Raw genomic sequence first — 19,857 nt, 5'->3', positions numbered from 1 at the left:
AAAGGATTTTCAAATCAAAACTGCTCAAGAACTTCAGGGGGCAGCTCCAGAGGGAGAAAAAACAATGCAGGAGACAGCAGGAAGCCATGTTCCAGACTCTGCAATGTAATCTCCTCCCAATTAGAAATGATTTCCAAGTGAAAATGCCCTAGCAGGGAATGGGAGGGGTTAGAAATACTGATGCCTGGAGGAGCAGATGGCTCTGCCTTCCTATCAGCTCCATAAATTATAAACAAACACCTTGTACAAAGATCGATTTGTAGCCTGTTGCTGGCTGGCCAGATGAGGCCATGGGAGCGATTAGCAGTTGCAGTGCTTTTGCAAATGCATTAGATACCGATTTAGAAAACCCAAGGGGGGTTAAATCAGCAGAAAAATTTCCTCTTGGCTATCTCTGAGCCCCTCAGATTTCAGAATAAGGCCTGTACAGAGCTCCAGATGACCCATAAACACTCCCCGAAGGCACTATATCCCCTGTGGTATGGCCTGCCCCACATCACTCATCTGCCAGGTTTCTTAAGGCCTATTCTGACAGGACAGCCTAGTGACCAATTCTATTCACCCAGTAAGAGTTTACTCTTAAAAATCATAGTGAATCTAAAGCGCCACTTTTTTCAGGAAAGCAATTTCAAAATTATTTATGCATGAGGCCTTATTCATAAACTTCTAAACACTAATCTCAAATCTCAAGTGAGAGAAGCAGGTGGCAAGATCTTCAGCCTAACTCCAGGAAAAAGTTAAATGCAATTCACATAAATCAACTTGGGGGTTGCTGAACTCATCAGTAAAACACAGAATCAGGCTGGGCTCACACCTGTAATCCCAGTACTACAGGAGGCCAAGGCAGGATAATCACTTGAGGTCAGGAGCTCGACCAGCCTGGGCAACACAGCAAGACCTCATCTCCATAAAAAAAAGTTAAAAAATCAGCCAGACACGGTGGCATGCGCCTGTAGGCCGAGTTACTCAGAAGGCTGAGGGAGGAGGATCGTTCGAGCTCAGGAGTTTGGGGTTACAGTGAGATATGATTGCGCCACTGTACTCCAGCCTGGGCAAAAGAGCAAGACCCTCTAAAAATAAAAGTAAGTAAAATAAAAGTAAAATAAAACATAAATCCTCAAAGATTAAACTCATGTGGAACTTTCAAATGAATAATCAGACAGATCACTAGAACAGAACAGAGAGTCCAGAAATATATCTAAATACAGAAAAGAAATTAATATTATGATGAAGATAACATCCCAAATCAATAGAGACAAATGGATTATTAATTAGTTGGGACAAGTGAGTAGCCATATGGGGGGGAAATTGGATCATACTTTGAATATTTGGGACTAAATTTCCTAGTGAATCAAAGACTTAACTATTAAAAAACTAAAATATAAAAGTTCTAAATGATCTCCCTAATGATGACACAAAACCAAGGAACCATAAAAGGAAAGTTGTATAATTTTGACTCCTTAAAATAAGTTCTATGACAAAAATAACCTTCAGCAAAGTCAAAATTTGAATGATAAGTAGGAAACTCCTATTATAAGTTAATTTTCTGATTTATAAAGAACTCCTGTAAAATCGCTAAGGAAAAGACCAGTAACACAACAGAAAAATTGGTAAAGCACATGGACAAGTCAAGAGAAGGGAACACAAATGGCCGTTCATATGAAGAGGCATGCACCCTTGTTTGTAACATGAAAAATACAAATGTAAAATACTCACATACTACTTTTTATTTTTTTACATATCAGATTTGCAAATATCCAAAAATTTGATAGCACATTCTATCAGCAAGAGTTTATGAAATCAGGCACTCTCATGAACTCCAAGTGGAATAATAATTTGGCACGAGCTGTACAGAGTGTGGTATGGCAATAATTACCAACATTACAAATGCACACTCTTCCCCCCTGCAATTCCATTTCTAGAAATGTATCCTAGAGATATACCTGCACATGTGCAAAATGATAAACTGCAGCACAGTTTGTAGAGTAAAATATTGAAAATGACTTAAAGGTCCTTTAATAGTAGACTAGTTAGAAAATTATGGTACATTCACGCAATGGAATACTAGGCAGTCATAAAAAAGAACAAATAAGCTCTTTATATACTGACATGAAAAGAACACTAAGCTACACTGTAAAGAAAAAGTGCAGAAAGTACAGACAAGTACATACAGCATGCTACCATTTGAGTTAAATAACAGGCAGAAAAACATAAATTTGCATTTGCTTCTATATACATATAATATTTTTGAAAAGATGGCTGGGTGCAGTGGCTCACGCCTGTAATGCCAGCACTTTGGGAGGCCGAGGCGGGCAGATCACAAGGGCAGGAGATCAAGACCATCCTGGCTAACACGGTGAAACCCCGTCTCTATGAAAAATACAAAAAATTAGCCAGGCGTGGTGGTGCGCACCTGTAGTCCCAGCTACTCAGGAGGCTGAGGCAGGAGAATGGCGTGAACCCAGGAGGCAAAGGTTACAGTGAGCCAAGACAGCGCCACTGCACTCCAGCCTGGGAAAAGAGCGGGACTCCATCTCAAAAAAAAAAAAATAAATAAATAAATAAAAAATAAAAATTTTTTTTTTTTTTTTTAAAGATATACAAGGAACTGCTAACAGTGGTTACATATGAGGAGGAGTGGTAGGATTGGGGGGCTTCTTACTGTATTAATCTTTTACATTTTTAAAATTTTTGAACAGTAATATCAATTTCAGATGACAAACAAAGTGACAAAATAACAAAACAAAATAACTTTAAGAAGCAAATTTCATTTTCAATAGGGGAAAAGGTGGATTGTGGTTGATTCCCAGCAGAGTTAAAGAATGAATTACTGGACATGTGGCCTATAAGCACTTAGAAAGGGATGATTGCTGCTGAAGTTCCACTGAGACAGGACATGGAAAAATTAAACTGATTTTCCTTGTCCAATAAAGATACCAAGACTGGCATATCAGGAAATGCCACAGACAGAATATCTTAATCATTTTAAGGCAACTGGCAAAGTCTTATAATATCATACAGACAAGGCAGAAAAATGTCAGCTTTAGATATGAACAACCAAGCCCAGAGTGCTAATTCATAAACTAAAATCAACACAGAGGAAGTCCACAGTAATGTACCACAAGGCCTGGTGCAATGCCCTGCCTGATTCACTACTTTTTGCTAACAATCTGAAAGAACACAGAAAAGCATGCTTATTGAACTAGTAGACAATGGAATATTGAGAAAGAAGGATTAAAACAAAGTTCAAATAGATGATGAGAGGCAGGAAAAAGAAACTACAGTTGACAGAAAAAATTGAATAAAAACAAATACAAATCTGTTTTGGTTATCAAAAGATAAACTGGGCCAGGCGCGGTGGCTCAAGCCTGTAACCCCAGCACTTTGGGAGGCCGAGGTGGGTGGATCACCTGAGGTCAGGAGTTCAAGACCAGCCCGGCCAACATGGCGAAACCCCGTCTCTACCAAAAATACAAAAATTAGCTGGGCGTGGTGGTGCGCGCCTGTAGTCCCAGCTACTCGGGAGCCTGAGGCAGGAGCATCACTTGAACCCAGGGAGGGCGGGTGGAGGTTGCAGTGAGCTGAGATTGCGCCACTGCACTCCAGCCTGGTGACAGAGCAAGACTCTGTTTCAGAAAAAAAAAAGATCAAGCTGTAAAAGTACAGGAAGGTTGAGTCTTGGTTTATTAGCAATTATCAAGAAATTTTAAGTGACTAAAAATTCAAGAATGGCTTCTGAAAAAAGTGCTGAAGCCACAGGGTAAGCTAATAGTGTCTGAAGCACCACTGTAATACGTATTTGACAGCTCGCATCTAGAGTTTTCTATTCTTTTCTGCCCCCCTCCACTGAAAGTTAAAAGGAAAGATGAGCAGAACTGTCAAGAATTTGGAAATCAGTGAAAGGAATCTAAGGAGGTTTGACCTTTCAACAAAGATTTAATGGAAAATGGCAGCTCAGTTTAAATAGTCAGAGGACTGTCACTTGAAAGAAGCATCATGAGATTTATACTATGGAGGTTCAGAGACAGAATTAGGACCAATGGGAGAAAGTGACAAGGGAAATGGTGGCTCAGTGCAAAAAAAGAACTTTTTTTTTTTTTGAGACGGAGTCTCACTCGGTCGCCCAGGCTGGAGTACAGTGGCGTGATCTCAGCTCACTGCAAGCTCCGCCTCCCGGGTTCACGCCATTCTCCTGCCTCAGCCTTCCGAGCAGCTGGGACTACAGGCGCCCGCCACCACGCCCGGCTAGTTTTTTGTATTTTTTAGTAGCGACGGGGTTTCACCGTGTTAGCCAGGATGGTCTCGATCTCCTGACCTCGTGATCCACCCGCCTCGGCCTCCCAAAGTGCTGGGATTATAGGCTTGAGCCACCACGCCCGGCCAAAAAAAGAACTTTTTTTTTTGTTTTGGAGACAGGGTCTTGCTCTCTTGCCAAGGCTGGAGTGCAGTGGTGTGATCTTGGCTCATAGCAGCCTCGACCTCCTGGGCTCAGGTGATCCTCCCACCTCAGCCTCCCAAGTAGCTGGGACTACAGGCATATGCCACCATGCCCAATTAATTGTGTTTGTGTTTTTTTGTTTTTTTTTTTTGGAGACAGGGTGCCACTCTGTGACCCAGACTGGAGTGCAGTGATGTGATCTTGGCTCACTGCAACCTCTGCCACGCAGGTTTGAGCAATTCTTGTGCCTCAGCCACCTGAGTAGCTGGGAAAACAGATGTGTGCCACCACACTCAGCTAATTTTTGTATTTTTAGTAGAGACGAGGTTTTATCATGTTGGCCAGGTTGGGCTTGAACTCCTGGGATCACGCGATCCTCCCAACTTGGCCTCCTAAAGTGCTGAGATTACAGGTATGAGCTGCTACACCTGGCTGAAAGAATATTTTAACACAAATGTAGCAGTGATGGTCAGGCCACCTTGTCAGTGCAGTCTATCATCAGTAGCAGTCAAGCAGAGGTTGAACCATCACTCTCAGAAATGTGCAAGAGAGAGCCCTTCACGAGGTAGTAAGTGAAATGAGAGGTTTAAAATGTTGTGATTCCAAAAGAACAACTGGGATGTGGACTGCAGACTTCATTAGAAGCAAGGAAACTGAAATAGTCATGTTTGTAAATCAGATATCAACCATACCATTGAGATGAATAAAGATACGAAGACTGGCATATCAGGAAATGCCACAGACAGAGAATATCTTAATTATTTTAAGGCAACTGGCAAAGTCTTATAATATCTTACAGACAAGATAGAAAAATGTCGGCTTCAGATATGAACAACTAAGCCTATAATGGGATTATAGGCGCATGACAGCATGCCTAGCTAATTTTTGTATTTTTAGTAGAGACAGGGTTTTACCATGTTGGCCAGGCTGGTCTTGAACTCCTGACCTCAAGTGATCTGCCTGCCTCGGCCTCCCAAAGTGCTGGGATTACAGGCGTGAGCCACCATGCCCAGCTTGTAACTCTCAATTAAGCAATTCAGCAAACATGTCTTGCACCCACCCTCAGTAGCAAACAATGTAAGGTACTGAAGTAGACACAAAACCAAAGACTTGGCCGGGCGCGGTGGCTCAAGCCTGTAATCCCAGCACTTTGGGAGGCCGAGGCGGGTGGATCACGAGGTCAGGAGATCGAGACCATCCTGGCTAACATGGTGAAACCCCGTCTCTACTAAAAATACAAAAAACTAGCCGGGCGTGGTGGCGGGCGCCTGTAGTCCCAGCTACTCGGAGGCTGAGGCAGGAGAATGGCGTGAACCTGGGAGGCGGAGCTTGCAGTGAGCCGAGATCGCACCACTGCACTCCAGCCTGGGTGACACAGCGAGACTCCGTCTCAAAAAAAAAAAAAAAAAAAAAACCAAAGACTTCTCTGCTCCGAAGAGTTTGTGGACTAGTAGTTCACTGGCTAAAACCTAAAGTTTAGGTGGAACTGAAAAGAAGAGAAAGAAAAGGGAGTGTAGGATCCAAGAGCTAAACCTTGTGACCCTTTAGGAAAGACTATAGTGATGTTAATTAAACTCGATTAATCCAGATCTTAATGGACTTAAGTGTATGGTATGGTTGATGTTCGGTTAATGGACCCGAAATGAAAGTCACAGAAGAGGTGCAGAAATGGCATGTAGACAACAACTGCTCAATAGGATGACAAAAAACCCAGTGCTCCATGAATTTTTGAGTTCTGGCTCACCAGCAAATATAACCCTTCCACTGATACCCCCATTTGATATTGACTTACCATTACTGATTTCAGGGAGGTCAAACTTAGTGAAGTCCCACCACTGGAGCCGGTAGGTAGTATTGGCAATGTTACTGGCCACGGCAGACTGTCCATCACCGATCACTGCCCCTGATGAGGAAGAAGTCAAAGACAGCACATTATATTATTTATCAACGTTTCCACTGCAAAACTTAAAACAATACTGGGATTAGTAGTGGGGAGAGAAGAGGAAAAACTAGACTATGGCTGAAGAAAGCTAATGAGTCCCACCTGGCAAGTCTTTGTCTCACAGAAAAACCACGTATGTTTGTCAGGGAACAATTTAATGTGGAAATATAATCCCATCCATCAGTCCCTCCCATTGTTACTTAACATTTACTTAGTGCCAACAACGTGGCAGGTACTGTACATACATGGTCTGGTAGGCTCGACATCTAAAAAAGACAGGTGAAATTTCATAAAAATTTGGGAAAAGAAAAATAAAAATGGGAAGACACCATTAATACAGAAAAGCCAGTAGCATTTCAGTCCTTGGACATCCTGATAGTAAGCAGCACTCTTTCAGACCAAGAATCTCCTCCTTTATCACTTCTTCCTAATAGGACATCTCAAAAACAGGCTCCCTCCAGGGAAAAGGCAGCTACTGTACAGCTGACTGGATAGAAAGAGACAGTAACAAACAAATAAGGTAATATTTGTTCATCTCTTCTGGACCCCTGGCACGTAACACAATAAAAATTTATGAGCCTCGCTTTGTAGCATCAGAATATTTTTATTAAGGCCATCTTTTATTATACCTACCCCCTAAGAACCTCCTTGAATCCACATTTGCTTATAACATCTCAGGGTTTAACTTTCTCTGAGATATACTCTTCTGTATGACATTTTTTTCCTTGGTAACCAATTAAATAAAAAATGGATTTTTTTTAACAGGGTGACACTTTAATTTGCAGTTGTATTTCATTTACATGAACATGTCATTTCCTCCTCCTCCTTCTGAGGTGCATTTCATACACAACCACCCTCCTTCTGATCAGACAGAGTCAAACCCTGTTGGGAGAATAGAACATTCCTGTATGCTAGATAACCTAAATGGTATTCTCAGCTGTAAATCAAAGGCTACTTTGAAAAACTGAACTTGTTAGAGTTTACCAGCCTCGGAAAAATGGACAATTTCATGCCCAGATTCTTCAGTATCACCTAGTCTTCCTCTTCTGCACATCACTGCAAAAGCATCTTGTGAACTGTAGTTCTTTTCTTTTAGAGAGTGGCATTTATCGCACTGCTACTCCTGGTGTTTCCCTTTCTTTCCCCAAATGATCAAGAGATGGTTCAAAGAGAAAACCTCCATACAAGCCAAGAAATATGAGAAAAGTACTCTCCGCACTCTTCCAGTTGCTGCTGGCCACTGTGTCAGAAGACTATTTTCTCAGCATTCATTTATTGATAGTCTTGTCTTTGTCCCATTTTCAATTTGTAAGGAAAAGTACAAATAACAGTTCATTTCCAAAATGATGATACTTCTAGATCATGCATTATCGACACGGGGAATATCACCCCAATGGGGGTAAAAATTGGTTCATGGGGGCAAAAAATAATAATAAAAAAAACCTTAGTATAATCATTTGTTCCCTTCCAAAGCATCAGAGTATATAAATAGATACACATTTATCTGTGATATTAAAATTTCATGGGAGGAGAGACAAGTAGGGAAAAAAAATGTCTAAAAAGGTTCCTTAGGAGGACAATAATGGAATAAAGCCTAAAACAAACCGTTCTAGATAAATGAATACCCCCAAAACAAGACATCCTTTGAAATCTTGCAAATTCAAAGACATAGGCCCAGTCATGATCTCCCTGAGACCTGAGAACGACAGCATTTGGGGGTGTGCTGTCAGTGAGTCCACTGACCTCAAATCTCTATTTGAGGTCCCTGTGGTATATCATTCAGATGAGGTAAATATATACCCTTGCTTTAACCTTCACAGAAAATTCCCCTTTAATAATTATATCTGACTTTTGCTGAACCTCTGGGTCATGAGGAGGGTAAGATACCCGAAGGCCTTTATTAAAAGGAACTTTCTTGATTTTTCTATGCCTCTTTGATAATGAAAATCACTTTTTTTAGTTACAAGGTCTACCACTTCCCTGGAAGGAATTACTCCATTTCATTCTGATCCAGGCTCAATTCCACTGAGCTTTCAAATTGTTTCCTGGGCTTGCTTATCAAGATGGTTGACATCCCCCTTTGACCACTAGTCTCTCTCAAATTACTTTAGTTCCTTATCATTTTCTCCAGCTTTTAACGGAAAACCATATAACCCCAAATGGTAGAAGGTAAGTTGATTTTCTCAGTATATGACGAACAAAACGCTAGTTGCTAAGAGAGGGCAGAAAATAAATTGAAAAAACAAACTTCATATTGTAAGAGCTTATTCTGGGGGAAGGGATAAGAACTACAAACAGGAAAACAGTTAAGGAATAATACCAGATGCTTTTTGAGTACTGTGAATCTGCAAACAGGAATACAAATGATTAAGATTCCCAAATCCCAGCTCCAGAGGCATCCTGTACTGTCCATGTCTCAAGAAAGGTCTTCGGGAGAACAGCTGTGCAATAAAATAAACATGTAGGGTTGCCACTATGTCGAAGAGACTGGGGAGGTGCTCTCTGTCAGTAGTGCCAGGGTGCTGAGGAGGAATGAAGTCTGGCACCAGGGAGAGTCATTTTTTTTTGTGCCATATAAACACAGATTAGGGAGCTAAAGATGCCAGCAACAGATTAGAGTAGTGTCACCAGCTTCTTTTCTGCAAGAACTGTAGGCCAACTGAGCCTGTCTCTTGGAAACAACAGGAAGAGAAAGCCTGATTTATTAAAACAACCCCAACCATTTAGTAGGCCTCTGGCCACTAAGATGAAGGTATAGGAAATGTGCAAGAGGAGGTTAATGGACTGAGCTAGAAAGTATTTACACACGAGGCACTTAGCCTCAGAAACCAAATCCTGAGAGACTGCTGAGGGATTTCTAAGACTTCAAGGTTCTCCCATGTAGTAATGACAGAATGGAACAAGTCAGACTCAGAGTTTCTCAATCCCTGCACTACTGAAATTTTAGGACAGATAATTCTTTGTTTGAAGAGTCTTGTGCATCGCAGAACATTTAGCATCCCTGGTCTCTACCCACTAGATGCCAGTAGCACCCTGCTTCACCTAGTTGAGACAACCAAAAATGTCTCCAGACATTGCCAAATGTCCCCTGGGGATAAAAATCATTCCTAGTTGAGAAACGCTAAGCTAGATAAACATATCCTACATTTTAACTCCAGGGTAGGTGCTCTGAGCACCACTACTAGAACGTCTGCTGCTAGAATGTCTGCTGCTAACAAGTGATGCTGTTATAGTCATGGAAAGAAACTAATCCAAGGCACAGCATTACAACTTCAATTTTCCGTATCTGCCAATGGGATCTTACAGCTTGTTTTTTGTTTGTTTTTGAGAATACAGGCTTCAGAATCAATTGGACCAGATTTTGACACTTCCTGCCATTATCTACTATAGTGTGACTTTGTATAAATTAATCTCTCTGAACCTCAGTTTCTTTATCTGTAGAAAAGGGTATAATAGTACCTACAACTTACAGAATTGTTGGAAGAACTTACTGAGACAATAAATATAAAGTGGTCAGGCGTGGTGGCTCATGCCCATAATCCCAGCACTTTGTGAGGCCAAGGCGGGCAGATTGCTTGAGCCCAGGAATTTGTGACCAGCCTGGACACAGTAAGACACTATCGCAAAAAAAGGCTGGGCACAGTGGCTCACACCTGTAATCCCAGCACTTTGGGAGACCAAGACAGGCAGATCACTTGAGGTCAGGAGTTCGAGACCAGCCTGAACAACATGGTGAAACCCTACCTCTACTAAAAACACAAAAATTAGCCAGGCATAGTGGTGCGTGCCTGTAGTACCAGTTACTTGGGATGCTGAGGCATGAGAATTGCTTGAACTCAGGAGGAGGAGGTTTCAATGAGCCAAGATTGCACCACCACACTACAGCCTGGGCAACAGAGCAAGATTCTGTCTCAAAAAACCCAAAACCCAAAACACAAAAATTAGCCAGGTGTGGTGGCGTGTACCTATAGTCCCAGCTACCTAGGAGACTGAGGTGGGATAGCTTGAGTCTGGAAGGTGGAGGTTGCAGTGAGCTGAGATTTTTTTTTTTTTTTTTTTTTTTTTGAGACAGAGTCTCGCTCTGTGCCCCAGGCTGGAGTGCAGTGGCGCAATCTCGGCTCACTGCAAGCTCCGCCTCCTGGGTTCATGCCATTCTCCTGCCTCAGCCTCCTGAGTAGCTGGGACTACAGGCGCCCGCCACCGCGCCCGGCTAATTTTTTTGTATTTTTAATAGAGACGGGGTTTCACCGTGGTCTCGATCTCCTGACCTTGTGATCCACCCGCCTCGGCCTCCCAAAGTGCTGGGATTACAGGCGTGAGCCACCGCGCCCGGCCGCAGTGAGCTGAGATTACACCACTGCACTACAGCCTGGGTGACAGAGTCAGACCATCTTGTAGATAGATAGATCAACAGACAGATAGATATATCGATAGATAGATAGTGATGGCAAATACTAAGTGCCTAATAAATGGCCTTTAAAATTATGTCTGTCATCTACTCCAAACTGTGTATTTCATCTACAGTTACAGCCTGGGTGATAGAGCCAGACCATCTCATAAATAAATATATAAATAAATAGTGATGGCAAATACTAAGTGTCTAATAAATGGCCTTTAAAGTTATGTCTGTCATCTACTCCAATCTGTGTGAGTATTTCCTCTACAGTTACACTACTACTTACATCAGCATCAACAGACAGCTTATAGAGAGATGTCCTTGTGTAAGAGACTGGCCCAAATAGTGTGCCAGGGCCAAGAGAGAGAAGTGTTTAATCTGAAGATTAAAATAAACTGTCTAGGCCCTATAATATTTGGCAACTTTCTCCTTGAAAACAGCCCAGACCAAGACAGACCACCCTCTGGGCCACAAAACATCATGTAACAAATGCAAAAGAAAAGGAATAATACAAATTATGCTTTCAGACTACAAGAGAACTAAACTAGAAATCAGTAATAAAAAGATAACTGGAAAATCCTATAAAACTGACAGATTAAACAATACATTTCTAAACAACACATGGCTCAAAGAATATGTTGGATTAAACGAACATTTTGGATTAAATGAAAATGAAAACATGAGTTCTCAAAATACATGAAATGTAGTGAAAACAGTGCTTAGAGGGAGATTTATAGCATTGAATGCATATATAAGAAAAGATGAAATATCTAAAATCTGTAATTTAAGCACCTACCATAAGAAAGAAGAAAAAAAGCAAATTAAAGCCAAAGTAAGCAGAAGAAAGAAAAATATGAGCAGAAACCAATGAAATTGAAAACAGGAAATCATCTATAGAGAAAAATCAATAAAACCAAAAACTTTGAAAGATCAATAAACAATAAACATCTAGGTAGGCCAATTACGAAAAAAGAGAGAAGATACAAATTACTAACACCAGAAAAGAAAGGGGCGCCATCACTACTGATCCCATGGACACCAAAAGGATAAGGGAATACTATGAATAACCGTATGCCTACAAATTTGAAAACCTACATGCAATGGACTAACTCTCCTTGAAAGACACAGTATATTACAATTTGCACAAGAGACAAATAATCTAAATAGGCCTATATCCATTAAATTGAAGTAATCATTAATAATCTCCTAAAACAGAAAGAACTGGGCCCAGATGGTTTCACTAAATTCTACCAAACATTTAAGGAAGACATTGTACCAGTTCTCTAATGTCTCTTCCAGAAAATAGAAATATGAAATACCTGCAACTAACATCATATTCCATGGTAAGAAACTAGATGCTTTCCCCCTAAGATCAGGAACAACGCAAGGAAGCCCCCTCTTACCAATACTTTTCAGCATCATACTGGAAGTTCTAGCTAATGCAATCAGACCCCCCTCCCCCCGCCACCACAAAACAAAGTAAATAAAAGGTATACAGATTGGAAGAAATCTGTTTGTTGCCAGATGACATCACTGTCTAATCCCAAAGAATCAACAAAAAAACTCTGGTAACTATTAAATAATCATAGTAAGGTTTCAAGATACAAGGTCAACTGCTTTCCTATATAATAGCAATGAACAAATGAATGACTGGAACTTGAAATTAAAAATACACTACCACTTACCTTAGCATCAAAAAAACAAAAAACTTAGGTATAAATCTAACAAAATATGTACAAGGTCTATAGGAGGAAAGCTACAAAACTGATGAAAGATGTCACAAAGGATAAAACTAAATTAGTGAGATATTCCATGTTCATGAATAGGAAGGCTCAATACTGTTACAATGTCAATTCTTCTCAGCTGGATCTACAGATTCAACAAAATCCCAATCAAAATCTTGAATTATTTTGTGAATATTAACAATCTGATTATAAAGTTTATATGAAAAGGCAAAAGATCCAGAATAGCCAACACAATATGGAAGGAAAACACAAAATTGGAGGATTGACACAACCAGACTTCAAGACTTAATATAGGCTGGGCGCGGTGGCTCACGCCTGTAATCCCAGCACTTTGGGAGGCCAAAGCAGGTGGATCACAAGGTCAGGAGTTCAAGATCAGCCTGACCAACATAGTGAAAAAGTCCGTCTCTACTAAAACTACAAAAATTAGCGGGGCGTGGTAGTGTGCACCTGTAATCCCAGCTACTCAGGAGGCTGAAGCAGGAGAATCGCTTGAACCCAGGAGGCGGAGCTTGCAGTGAGCTGAGATCACACCACTGCACTCCAGCCTGGCCAACAGAGAGAGGCTCTGTCTCAAAACAAAACAAACAAACAAAAAAACTAATGTCTACACAAACACCTACGCATGGATGTTTATAGCAGCTTTATTTATTCATAATTGTCAAAAGTTGGAAGCAACCAAGATGTTCTTCATTCAAGAGATGAATGGATAAACTGTGGCACATCCATACAATGGAATATTATTTGTGCTAAAAGAAATGAGTTATCAAGCCACAAAAAGGCATAAGGAACCTTAAGTGCATGTTACTAAATGAAAGAAGTCAAAGGCTACATACTATAGGTTTCCAACTGTATGAGATTCTGGAAAAGGAAGTTATAGAGACAGAAAAAAGATGGGTGGTTGGTAGGGGTTTGCAGGGAGGGAGAGATGAACAGGTGAGCACAATATTTTTTTTCTTTTCTGTTCTTGAGAGAGGGTCTCACTCCACCACCCAGGCTGGAGTGCAGCGGTGCAATCACGGCTCAAAGAAGCCTCAATTTTCTGGGTTCAGATGATCCTCCCACCTCAGCCTCCCGAGTAGCTGGGGCGACAGGTGTGTGCCACCATCACCAGCTTATCTTTTTTGGTATTTTTTGTAGAGATGGGGTTTCACCATGTTGCCCAGGCTTGTCTCCAACTTCTGAACTCAAGAGATCCACCTGCCTTGGCCTCCCAAAGTGTTGGGATTATAGGCGTGAGCCACCATGTCCAGTCACAAGGAGATTTTTTAAGCAGTAAAGTTATTTTGTATGTTACTACAATGTTGGATACATGGCACGTACGTTTGCCAAAACCAGTGGAATTTACAACACCAAGTGTGAACCCTAATGTAAACACGTACTTTGAGTGATAATGATGTGTCTATGTTAGTTCATCAACTGCAGCAAATGTACCACACTGGTGCGGACAGTGGGGAAGCCTGCGGGTGTGAGGGGAGGGAGTATATAGGAATTGTCTGTACTCTCCACTCAACTTTTAATAAACCTAAAAAAGAGAGAGGGGCCAAGACTTTTATTCACATTCTAGGAGACAGTGGGAACAGCAGCTGTCCATGAGGACAATACTAGTCATGGTAGTTCATAGCTACCATATAACCACAGAAATTCCTTTCATGGAGGCTTAGAGCAAAAGAAGAAATAAAGATTATTCTGATGACAGACAAAACAAGGAGGAAAAGAAGCTTAAATCCAGTGATCCTGAATAACTATCACCCAACAACAATGGCAAAAACTAAGCTGCCAAGTCTCATTCCAGAGTCAGGTCTTCAACTTGTAGGCCAGAGCTCCCAGAATGTGTCTAGGGATGAAATCATAATCATCATCACAGTCACATGATAGGTGAGCTCTATCAAGCCTAATAGCCTCTGTGCATCTCTCTGCCTTTGCTTCTCTCCGAGACTCTTCTCTTCTGTTGCTTGGAAAGAATTAGAAACCTTTTTTCAAAACAGCTTCACAGCTTCTCTCTAAGATTTGTTCTAGGAGCAGGGAAATAAAAAGTATGATTCAACAGTTCAGTGAAGATACTGAACAACGGGAATCATTAGCAAATCTATCAGAAAAGCTAATTCAGAGAGGGTAAAAAAGGGCAAGTTGCAAAGAAGGAAATTATTAAATGACATTTCAGTCCTGAAAACTCTGTTTAACTTGAGACTTTGTAATTCAGAATGGCCATCTCTGACTGTGTTGCTGCTGGGAAGATGAAATAAGAATGGGGTTGGGGACGTAAACACTCATCATCCTGGAGACACAATTACTATCTTTCTGCTTGGTTGTTATATGAACCTGCCCTGGGCTTTCTAGTCTCAGCTCTCCTGACCAGTTGAGCTGGAGGAGAGCTGAGACTAGAAAGCCCAGGGTAGGTCCAACTGAACAACTTATCAGCTTTCCAAACAGATTGACAGTTGCTTCAGGCTGGAGGGATGTGAGAGAGGGAAAGGGGAAGTGACTGTTGATGTGCATGGTTTTTTTTAGGAGGCGATAAAAATGATATGAAATATATAGATAGAGGTGATGACTGCACAACTCTATATTCTAAAAGCCATTGAAATGTATACTTTAAATAGGTGGCCTGTATGGTAGGTGAATCATATCTCAATAATGCTGTTATTAAGAAAACACTATTCAATATAAATGTCTATCAATTTGTGAAGTGAAAAATGGTAATCCTATTTGTTGGATCCATTTCATTTCCTTAATAATTAAGAGAATTGGTGAACATCTTTTCATTTGTTTACTAGCTCATTGTGTATCTTTTAGATGGTATACTAGTGTCTTATGTACATTTTAAAAACCTTTGGTATTTTAAGTTTTTTTTTGTTGTTGTTGTTATCTGTTTTTTAGATGGGGCCTCACTATGTTGCCCAGGCTTGCCTTGAACTCCTGGCCCTCAAGTGATCCTCCTGCCTCAGACTTCCCAGTAACTAGGACTACACGCACATGCTACCCTACCCAGCTTTGGTTACTTTAACTTTTCTCTTATGGATTATCCGAGCTCTCCGTAAATAAATACACTGGCTTCTATTTATAAAAAATAATTCTCAGAGCAAGTCTCTGTTTAAATAATTATTTAAACACAGAAAGCATCTTCCCTTTCTAAGTATATCTGAATGGCATCCTAGGAAGAACACTTAATCTTCTTTCCAGAAAGCTTCATTCAAATGCAGTCTTAAAATCTGTCCTAAGAAGGGGATATAACTAAGTACTCAGTCACACTCACTCTAATCATCATTTAATCTAATCTAAAATCACAGTCAATATATCCTATAGCCTGGTACCTGGAAAGAGTCCCTGATGACAAATAAGAAGACTTCTTCCATGGTTATAAGTGTCCCAAGTTTCTCTGAATTCCCATTTCTGATTCTGACATTGAGAAAAATGCCCAAATACACGTGTGTGTCTGTCTGTTTAAAATTATAGCTTTACTGAGATATAACTTACAATTCACCTATTTTATTTGTTTTTTTGTTTTTGAAACGGAGTCTCGCTCTGTCGCCCAGGCTGGAGTGCAGTGGCTGGATCTCAGCTTACTGCAAGCTCCGCCTCCCGGGTTTACGCCATTCTCCTGCCTCAGCCTCCTGAGTAGCTTGGACTACAGGCGCCCGCCACCTCGCCCGGCTAGTTTTTTGTATTTTTTAGTGGAGATGGGGTTTCACCATATTAGCCAGGATGGTCTCGATCTCCTGACCTCGTGATCCGCCCGCCTCGGCCTCCCAAAGTGCTGGGATTACAGGCTTGAGCCACCGCGCCCGGCCCAATTCACCTATTTTAAAGTATACAATTCAAGAATTATTAGCATATCCACACAGTTGTGTAACCATCACCAAATAAATTTTACAACAACCATCACTACTGTCTAATTTCAGGCATTTTAATCTCCCCTAAATACTGTACCCATTAACAGTCACTCCCTTGTACTCTGTCCCACTCCCACCCTAGCCCCTAGGCAATCACTAATTACCTCTCCTGGACATTTCATATTATGAAATCATTTGGTAGGTGGCCTTCTGTGTCTGGCTTCTTTCACTCAGCATAACATTTTCAAGGTTTATCTATGCTTACTGCATATTTCAGGACCTCACTTCACCTCTCCCACCCCCAAAGAGACAAGGTCTCATTCTGTCACCCAGGCTGGAATTCAGTGGTGCAATCAAAGCTCACTGCAGCCTTGAACTCCTGGGCTCAAGCAATCTTCCCACCTCAGCATCCCTAGTAGCTGGGATTATAGGCATGAGTCACCCTGCCTGGCTTCATTCCTTTTTATGACTGAATAATATTCTATCATATGTTTATAACTGAACCATAGGTTCATATGAGAATTAAATAGTAGTTTTTATTTTATAGAAAATATACTGTGTGGAAAAGCAGCAATAATAAAAAGACTTGAGACAAATAGAATTATTTCCATTGTAAAGAAAAAGTAGGGCTTCAAAGACTAATTCTGAGTGGATTATCTATAGCTGAAATAGTGTCTTCACTTTTTCCTGAGGCTAAAAGATATGAAGAGTATTAGGGAACATCATTTTCTGCAAACCACAAAAATAAAATCCCAAAAAAGCACCACGTGGCTGTCTATAATTCTGGCATAGGAAATGTTCTGAGTAAAGCATTTGGTCTATCATATTTAGGCGGTTTAATAACCACTCTACCAGTCATTTAATCTGATGCTGAGATTAATCATTAAACAAGTTTGCAATATATTTAACATGAATTAAAGGGTAAATATTTTGTAAATACAGACTTCAATGGTTACATGTCTTATTTGTAGGAATTAGGCCCCCAAATCAACATAATTTCACTGTCCAATAAACTCCTAAAGGCTCCAAAGAACAAGGATAATATTAGTCCACATGCAAATCATGAACTTTAGGGGCAGATCTGAGAAAGATACTATTGAGGCCAAAGGCACTGGATCAGGCCAATAAAGCAAATGATAGTCTAAGAATTCAACAAGGAAAATAGCAAAGGCCTGCAATACAGACAGAGTATGAGGAAAGGAAAAGAAATAGCTATGAATTTTATTTTTTATTTTTTAATTTTTAGAGATGGGCTCTTGCTGTGTTGCCCTAGCTGGTCTCAAACTCCTGGGCTCAAGTGATCCTCCTACCTTGGCCTCCCAAAGTGCTGAGACTACAGGCGTGAGCCATCATGCCTGGCAAACTGTGAAATATTCCTATGTATCACAGCTTCATGAAAAATTTTCTCGAAACAACAATTCAAACCAGGATTACATGGCCACAGCACAGTAAGGTTCATAACAGGTCAAAAAAGAAAGAGAAATTAACCTGATATTCATTAAAGACACAGCAATAGACAGACAGAGCCTTCCTATCTGGAGTAAGTAGTAAGTGAACAAGGAATCTGGCATTAGCTTTTTTTTTTTTTTTTTTTTGAGATGGAGATGGGTTCTTGCTGTGATGCCCAGGTTAGAGTGCAGTGGCATGCAGCTTACTGCAGCCTCAACCTTCTGGGCTCAAGTGAGTCTCCTAACTGAGCCTCCCAAGTAGCTGGGACCACAGGTGTATGCCACCCTATGCCCAGCTAATTAAAAAAAAAAATTTTTTTTTGTAGATACGGGATCTCAGTATTTACACAGAGTGGTCTCAAACTTCTGGCCTCAAATGATTCTCCTGCCTCGGCCTCCCAAATTGTTGGGATTATGGGCATGAGCCACTGCACCCAGCCTAGTTTTTCTTTCTTTTTTTTTTTTTTGAGACGGAGTCTCGCTCTGTCACCTAGGCTGGAGTGCAGTGGCCGGATCTCAGCTCACTGCAAGCTCCACCTCCTGGGTTCACGCCATTCTCCTGCCTCAGCCTCCCGAGTAGCTGGGACTACAGGCGCCCACCACCTCGCCCGGCTAGTTTTTTTTGTATTTTTTAGTAGAGACGGGGTTTCACCGTGTTAGCCAGGATGGTCTCGATCTCCTGACCTCGTGATCCGCCCGTCTCGGCCTCCCAAAGTGCTGGGATTACAGGCTTGAGCCACCGCGCCCGGCCTTTCTTTTTTTTAAATTGTGCTAAAAAGAATACAACATAAAAGTTTACCATCTTAACCATATTTACATGTACAGTTCAGTAGAACTGTATGTATGTAACAAATCTCAAGCTCTATACTCATTAAACTCCTCTTTCCCTCTCTCCCCAGTGCCTGGTCACCACCATTCCACTTTCTATGAATTTGACTACTTTAGATAACCTCATATAAGCAGAATCATATACTATTGATATCATCTTTTAACATGCTTTGAAGGAAGAGATGCATAACTAGATAGCATGCACACAAAGACATTCACAGACATGGCATAAAATCAGAATAATATTCAACTCTAGAGGAAAGTAGTTAGGTCTGATGGGAGAATATAACCTCTTGATCTGTCATGACCAGAATGAGAATGGAGATTCCCTTAAAAAGCCAGCCAAATAACTCAACGAGAGGATAGGGCTCATGCCATCAGGCCTAGTGAGCCTCAGAAAGCACACAGCTTCCATAAGAATACTTCGCTCCCTAATTCAGTAATTCCCAATGATTCAATCGCATTGCCTTGAATGCACCAGTGACATCCAGAGTTCAGCAATGAGTTACCACCCCAAAAAAAGTGAGTAAGCCACTCTTTACTAGGTCCTCATTCCTTCCTCCCATCACACTGAAACCCAGGATTAATTTTGGCAGTTTACAGGGTGGCTGGTGGCTCCTGGATCCCTGCAGTCAAGCTGAGATGCTCCTGTGTGGGTAGAGAAAGAGGGTGAGACCCGTTTTTATCACCATGCTGTAGACTTGCCCTCCCTCCTTCAATACATATGTCCTAATGAAGCAATTACCTGCACTTACACTAATGATGTAATTGGGAGAAGTAATTATGAAAGCAGAACATCCATTTTCAAAGAAATGAATATCATTACTTTTATTCCACCCACAAACATTATTTAGGACAAAAACAAATAAGCTCACAAGAACACATGCTACTGAAAGATTACTAGGAACAGTATTCCAAAAAAACGTAGTGTTCAGGAAAAACGGGGAGAAAAAAACCCTAAAATACAAACATCTAGCATTCGCTCCCACCAGGCAGGGATTTCCTCAAAGCCTCTACGTCTGACAAAAGACATGCAGGTGGATAAGAGTATTAAGAATTCCTCTACCTCCACTAACACATTCCCCACAACCTGACACTGCCAATATTTAATCCCAGCAACAGAGGACACTGGCTTAGGCAGGTCCCTAGGTGAAGTCAGGAAAACTGTCAGCCTCTCATCATTATGCAATGCAGCTGCTTAAGGGGGCGCCTCAGCAGCATAAGAAT

General features: G+C 41.1%; 1 protein-coding gene across 14 annotated transcripts in view; it reads right to left on the bottom strand.

Annotated features, from left to right (window-relative positions):
• Positions 1–19,857, bottom strand: part of AMBRA1 (autophagy and beclin 1 regulator 1) — a 199,583-nt gene that overhangs the window by 41,717 nt on the left and 138,009 nt on the right. For all 14 annotated transcript variants that reach the window (XM_005578030.4, XM_045371729.2, XM_005578032.4 and 11 more), the window contains one exon: positions 6,231–6,341. In XM_005578030.4, coding sequence (XP_005578087.3) covers positions 6,231–6,341 — 111 coding nt within the window. The remainder of the gene's footprint in view (positions 1–6,230; positions 6,342–19,857) is intronic.

Source organism: Macaca fascicularis, chromosome 14 (assembly GCF_037993035.2).
Source record: "Macaca fascicularis isolate 582-1 chromosome 14, T2T-MFA8v1.1".
NCBI lineage: Eukaryota > Metazoa > Chordata > Mammalia > Primates > Cercopithecidae > Macaca > Macaca fascicularis.
The sequence above is the reverse complement of the archived record's forward strand: the minus strand, read 5'-3'. Positions and strand labels throughout refer to the sequence as shown.